Source organism: Pagrus pagrus (genome assembly GCF_965226575.1).
Source record: "Pagrus pagrus genome assembly, chromosome: 2".
Classification (NCBI taxonomy): Eukaryota; Metazoa; Chordata; class Actinopteri; order Spariformes; family Sparidae; genus Pagrus; species Pagrus pagrus.
Window position 1 is genome coordinate 2698858 of NC_140186.1, and position 7465 is coordinate 2706322.

The following is a 7465-nucleotide window of genomic DNA, read 5'->3' on the forward strand; positions in this document are numbered from 1 at the left end:
AAGTACCAAAATAATTTATCTGGCAAAGTATTATCAGAGCAAGTAAGACAAATAAGACAGTTTCTAGACTTGCTACCAGCTCATTTTCTGGGCTGTTCTGACTCAAAATGGAGAATTTCATATATTTGATAATCTTCCTGTCTGTAAAACAAAGTGGAGCTGCTGAGTGTGCTGAGAGAACAACAGCTTCCTTTGAGTTTATTAGACATTAATTAGGATTAATCAACAGGATTTAATCTGCGGTGCTCACTCCGGAGCAGCAGGGGGCGGTGAAGCGCCTCGGGTGGTTACAAACCGCCGCTACACACCAAACCCACGAAGAAGAGACAGAACAAGATGGCGATGCCCATGAGGAGGACGCTGGTGGCTCTTCACAGAGCAACATGTAGCAGTTTGAAGGTACGAGGACATTTGATGAGACGTTATTAAAACGCAGACTGTCAGCGTGTTGAAGAAACAGCTCGTTTGTTCAGTTTGTTGTGACCGCGTCACGCTGCGCACAGTCCTGACGGAGCTAGCTTAGCTAACGCTAGCTAGCTGTCATTAACCTCCACACAGATACATGATATGAAGCCTGATTTCTGCAAGAAACAAGTAGATGAAGTGTCAGAAACAACTCAAATAAAATAAAAAATTATGGGACAGGATGCCAACATTGTGAGATTGTTATAAAGTTAAAGTCAGAACTGCTGTCACATCATTTAAGCAGTCATTTTATTAATGTATTATCTCATCCAGAGTCATTATTGTTGTACCTGTCCACATCATACTGACAGTGTTTCTAATATTTTGTCCACACCATTAACATACACGTGACTAGCACATTAGAAACACTTTTTTAAATATAAGAAGCTTGTTTGAAACTGCAGTACAATACCAGTCAGGGCTCTGCAGTATATCAATACAATATCACGATAAGAGCAGTGTTGGGTGTGTTACTTTCAAAATGCAATATATTACATATCACTAGTATTATATTACGTTACAATATTACTGTCTGCGAGTAAGATATTACTTAGTACACTACTTCATAGTTACTTTCAACAAAAGTAAATAACCTGTTATAAAACTGTTAAATAGCTGAGATCTGTTTAAATAAAGGAATGTTCTTGGACTCAGGGGATGAGCAGGCAGACAAAGGATCACAGTCTGATATATTATGAGACAGGAGTAAATATTTTTAACTGTAGGCTCAGTCACATGAAACACAACAGACCTGTACCTTCTATAATGTCGCCTATAATGACACGACAAGACAAACATCTTCTTCTGTGCCTTTTTATTTTAGTCCACAGAACAAGGAAGGCATGGTGTGATTCAACAATGTAAATTAAAGTGCGCTCGGAGGATCAGGCTTCATCATCAGGCTTCACACAGAGACTGAACAAACAACTTAGAGGCTCGGCTTTATTAAACACACAGAGCCTATATTAACATGGTCATGTTGGTGTGGATGGTTTCTTAAATCAACAATAAATGCTTCACTTTGGTCGGTAACGTGGATGGTTACACGTTACATGTAATAACTGTAGCAATATATTACTGAAATATTATAAGTAACATGTTTTATGAAATCAGAATAATAAAGTAAAAACATAAATACAATAAAACGGTTTGGACAGAAATGCACACACTAGCATCCATTACTGGGAATAGCCGCCCCACTAGAATCTACTGGATAAAGTGCATCGAGTGCATTAAATGCAAAGTGAAGCAAAAACATTTGCCACCTGCCCAATAATTAAATCCTGCTGAGTATCCTGCAGGGTGAGTTCAGAGTGTTAGGGAGGCGGACGGCTTCAGGATAAATGATTTCTGAAATCTGGTTGTTCTTGTCAGAATCCGTTTTAGAGGCGAAAGGTAACACCCAGTGCTTTTTGATGCACAACACCTTATTCAGACGTCTCTCATCCTCTGTTACGACACAAGTGTTGTCTATTCCTGGTTTTAAAGGCACCGTTACAGTAAAGTGACTGTTCAATATTATAAATGTGTATATTGCATCGTTTAAGTGGTTTCAATAAAGTATTGAAGTATCGATACATCTGACTTCACTACCGCTGACAGTGAAGGAAGAAGACCCCAGTAAAATAAACCCAACTAGAGTGTAAATCAAACTCATTTTGAAAACTCCTCAGGTGGTAAAACATTTGCGTGTCGTCCTTCTCTCAGAATGCTGAAGCGTCTCTGGATGTGCGGCATCCCGTCCCACTTTTCCTGCCGGTCCGGACCAAGAAGCGGTACTTCATCCCTCCAGCAGTAGGTCAGAAGGGGAAGAGGGACGTGAACGTGGAGGCCAAGGCCAAAGCAGCGGGCATCGTCTTCAGACAGGAGTACTTTGAGAGGCCCATCAACATCGCCTGCACTGGTAATTATGTTTTGTGTGTTTCATCCTGACAGGCACACGTGAGGTTATTGCTGCTGGTGTGGGACTGTGTCAGAGATTGAATGGGAAATTATCTTTGATTTGGTTTATTAACAACAATAAAACACATTTATAAAACACAACATATCAGCCTTTGGAGAATGATGAAGATGATGACTGGTACGTTTTCTATATCTACCAGACTTTTAACAGACCGTTTTGTTCTCATTGTTTTGGTAATTGGTGCAGAAACTCAGGTATCCAGCCGTCCTCTGGGTAAAGAAGGTTGTGTGTTGCAGTAAGATAAACTGGACATCAGCACATTTGTCCTTTAACTGTCGACTCCTGAACTTCTGTTGTTTTTTTTTAGAATAAATGTTAGTTTGCAACCCAACAGTGTGGAGCTCCCCTGTAGATGTTTTCATGCCTCTCCTGGTTGGAGGGTTCGTCCTGATTGATCAGTTCTGTCTTCTGTCTTTACCAGCGGGAATCTTCGACCCGTACATCCCCCCGGAGGGCGACGCTCGTCTCTCCACTCTGTCTAAAGAAGGCCTGAAACAACGAACGGAACAGTTGCGACAGAGCGCTGCCTCACAGCTGGCGTAAGATTGTTTCTCCATGTTGTTTGTGTTTGGTCTGGTCTGAAACATCTTAACCCTCACGAGTCTTGGCCTGTTTTTGCTGTTTTTCAAATACTTTTGAATTTTCCTTTATAAACCACATAATGACGCGTTTACAGTGCCAGTGTTTGATGTCTTTTGCTTCAGTACAACATCACTCATATGACCTGAATATAATTTTTTCACTTTGACACACTGTAACAACATATTTGACCCCAAAACACACAAAAATCATAAAATCAGATTTGGAAAATTATCAAAAAAACTGACACAGAGTTTCAAACCAGCCCCTTATATATATATTAATGTATGTTTTTATGTCGTTTCCAACAGGATCCGTAAAATCAAAGAGTACGACTCTCAGTTCACAACGAAGGATTTCGCAGCACAAGCTCAGGAGATCTTCATCGAAGCTCACAACTATCTGACACAGTAAGAACTCATGACTCTCACCTCAGTCAGCTGACACAGCTCCTCTCAGCCTCGTCATCAGGGAGGGATGCTGAATGTACAGTGAGACATCTGTTATACAAGTGAGAGACTCGTGCTGCCTTCAGCTCTGTACAGCAGTGAAGCACTCCAATAAAGAAAGCTGACGAATGAAGCTGAAAAACAAGCTTTGTTTTACTTACTTTGACGATTAAGTCACTAATTCTTAATAAATATCTTGCAATACATTTAGTGTTATGATACTTATGTTGTCTGTGAACAAACAGTCGCATACTTTTCTTCATTAAGAAGTATTTTCTAAAAATTCTTTCCATTTGAACAGTTATTCATTGAAGTCCTTCTGAAATGTTGAGCATAAAGGTTGCAAGTTTATTTGTGATTATATCAGGATTGGTACTTTTAATCGTTACGTTTTCGAGGTTATTAATATGCTTGAATTTGAATATACTCCTCAACAATGTTTGATTTTCAACATAATCTGGTGTTTCATCAACACGATCACTCATATAAACCAAAAATCTTTTAATATTTGAAATGAAACGATCCCGTCGTCGTATCTTTTTGTCGTCTCCTGGTGTCAAAATTAGCAAGAATTAAAATAACCATGATCAAAACCTAAAATAAACACAGCGACAATACATCAGTTGCTGTGGGTGTTAAAGGAATCCTGTGAACTAACTTTGTCATATTGTATTTATAGTAACAATCTAGATGTGGTGAATCGTGATAAAGGCGTCGAGAGTTTGGAAATTTGAGTTTTCTTAACTTGAAAGTGCCTGAAGAGCTTAAATTTTACTCTTTAATAACTCTACAAACCCTGATGTATTTTACTACAATAACTATAACATACGTCGTAGTAGTAGTAGTAGTAGTAGTGGTAGTAGTGAGGTTTATCTGGAGCTTTCAGTTGCATTTCACATCTTCAGTGGGTGAAGTTTGCTCAGTCTCATTTAACTAAACTGTGTAAAATGAAAGGATGAAAGTGAACGGAGTAAATCCCAACAGCTGATGAAGACTGTGAGATGTGGTTGGAAGTATTTTCTATCAAATATTAAATTAAAGGATGTACGTTTCAAAATTGTCTTGAAATGAACTCTAACAAAGCAAAATGTTTTTACTGAGGGATCCTGTTCCAGATTAATCAACAGGAAGTGGAGCAGTAGTGTAACATGTTTGTAGAGAGGAAGTTTAACATCTGCTGTTTGTTTTTGCAGGTTCAACAGGGAGAAGCTTCACTCGTTGGTGACAGAACGGTGTTATCCTGTAAGTTCTTATAAACGTCGCTGAAGTTGTTCGCTCGCTCAGTTTCACCGAGTCCCTCAATCGACTGTTTTTTCTCCTCCCATCACTCGCCTGTCCCGTGTTCAGGAGATGACGAGGGGGAACCGCTACAAGACGATCCGCTGGAGGTTTATAGAGTCGCTGGAGCCGCCTAAGGTGGTGCACGCCCGCTGCCCCGACATGATCTCCAAAGGCAACCTGTACGGCCAGGTGACGGTCCGCATGCACTCCAAACAGGTACGACTCGTGTTCGTTCATGGAGTTCAGTCATTATCTGAGTCTGAACTACTGGTGTGCAGTTTTTTCTCCAAGTAGTCTTGTTTTATTTTAAGGTATCATTAATAAAGCTGCTGTGTCAGTGTGTCTTAACCATGTGTACCTTTAAACAAAGTTACATCCCAGTAGCCAGTCATGGGATCTCTTTGGGCCACTTTGAAGGACATGTAGGTGTCATGGGGACACATTTCAAGCTTTTTGGGTGCAGGTGTGTTAATATAAAACTGTTGAGACCAGGCTGAGTTTGTACAGGTGCTGGATTAACAAACATCCAAACCCGCACAATCTTTTATGTTATTTACATTACGCGAAGTCAGTTGCAGGGGTGATACAAAGCCAATTCAGGAGTAGTTTGGGGGGTTTTTCCACCATGATTTGAAGCCATAAACCATCTCTTACGTCTGCTCATCCTGCAGACTGTGGCCGTCTACGACCGCTTCGGGAGGCTGATGCTCGGCAGCGAGGAGCAGCCAAAGGACGTGCTGGAGTACCTGGTCATAGAACGACACCTCGTCAACCCCTACGGTCGGTGGAGGTTACACGGAAAAATAGTGCCGTCCTGGGCTCCCGCCAAAGATCCAATTATTAAGGTGACCCTCGACTCTGCACCGGCTCGCCACATCTTTTATATATCTTTTAGTAAGAGAAAAGGCAGAGGTCCAACGCACACTTCCTGTCAAAAGGAAATTAAGAAATCTTTATTAACTGTCCAGTTCATACTTCACTTTAATGACCACATGAATAAAGTCAGCGAGGTGTGTTTTTAGTGTTTCAGTCTTTTCAGAATCCTTCTCTTATTTATCTCCTGCTTGCTGTTTCCTTCACACATCCTCTTAGAACGACCTTTGATTCTTCCAGTAAAGTAGAAGCTGTTTGGTTACAGTCCAAACGCTGCTCCAGCCCTGGTTTTATTTCACTGTCTGCACTCCTCACCGAGGTATTAAAACTCCATAACGTGGCAGGAGGACATACACTCAGATGCAGTCCACAACAAAAGCTCTGTAATAAAGATGACCTTTTTGTGATGGTCAGTTTTTGTTCAAAATATCTTTTGTCCAGAAACACCTCTCAGTGTAGCACAATACTGCTCCACTGCTCTGCGAATCACAGCCTCTCTAACTGTTTAAACACCACGAAGCTCTTACATGAAAATTGCAGATATCGTAAAATCAGTTTCACCAAATCTCTCTGGTTTGACTGATTCTGTGTGGTTATTTTAGGCTCAATCACAATCTGTCAAGGCAACTGACAAATGAAAGTGACACACAGCTGTAGCTGATGAAATTAATGTAGCTGACACAATAAAAGCTGCTTTCATGAACCTTAGTCGACTGCAAGTATTTTGTTTTAAAAACAGCTGAGGTAAATTGTAAAGACCTGCTAAGTCTAAGAAAATCTGGAAAAGGATTTGTAGTGATATAAAACATTGAGGAAATGCAGGAACATAACGTTGTCTTAAACTGGTTTTCCACCTTAGTCCCCTTAGCACAAAAGTATGACATAGCTGACACTTGACATGTCCACAAATCGCATGGTTATCATTTTCTTAGACTCATTTACAAGAGGCGTCTGTCTAATTTGCACAACTTAGTCTGACTTAATGGACGTTGGGCTGCTGGTTGTGAGCCTCCATCCTCAACAAAGCGTGGCCTGCTCTGGTTGTTTGATAAAGTGCACTCCCCTTCAGCCCCATCGTTCAAGAATGATACATTTCTTCCAAACAGAGCTCTTCAGGTTATTTGGAGAATATTGCAATATTTATTACAGAAAGCCAAAATATGTCTGTTTTTCCCAATATTTTGCAGCCTTAATGAAAATGTGATTTGTATTAATTTGAACATATTCTACTAAAATGTGACACATCTTGCAAACGATGCTCATCCGCTCTTCTCACTCTCTCAGACTGTCATGATTCCTGGTCCGGAGCTGGAGCCGGGACAAGAGTTTGAGGCCCTCAACTACAGCGTTCCCAAACCAGAACCAGTTCAGTGGAACAAATAAGCCACCGGGTGGCGCTGCTGTGCTCATCAACCCACAGTAGGACATTTTATCTGCAGTCTTGGGCCAAACGCTGTTAAAAATTTTGGCTGAGGCTGGTTAGTTTGTCCACTTTGGCAGGAAACCAGCCTTCGTTTGGAGGCTCTTATCTCTAAATGTTGTTGGCTGCTGAAGCGTTGGAAGCAGCAGGTGAGTTTTAGGACGAACAAACTGCCGCGTCCTGCAGCCAATAAAGCTGCAAATGATCACACAACAACCTGGGATAATAACGGCTCGTTTCATGACTTCAGACTTCACCTTGACTCAGAATTGTTTTTTTGTTGTCATGACTAACTTAATGTGAACATGTAAGAAAAATAAAATGCACAGATCTCCACAAATTGTACAGTTGGTTTATTTCTCTGATGAATATGCTGCATGTTGACTTCAGGAAATACAAAAATAAAGTTTCCCATCTGCTTCTCTTCACACCGGT

The 7465-nt window shown here is 40.8% G+C and overlaps 1 protein-coding gene across 1 annotated transcript; it reads left to right on the forward strand.

Annotated features, from left to right (window-relative positions):
* Positions 1–290: 290 nt before the first annotated feature.
* On the forward strand, positions 291–7375 carry mrpl45 (mitochondrial ribosomal protein L45). The gene is made up of 8 exons (XM_084371734.1): positions 291–399; positions 2173–2368; positions 2850–2967; positions 3319–3417; positions 4650–4698; positions 4804–4953; positions 5409–5582; positions 6895–7375. Exons 1-8 carry the CDS (start codon positions 337–339, stop codon positions 6991–6993), a joined length of 948 nt encoding a protein of 315 aa, XP_084227860.1. The 5' UTR covers positions 291–336; the 3' UTR covers positions 6994–7375.
* The last annotated feature ends 90 nt before the right edge of the window (positions 7376–7465 follow it).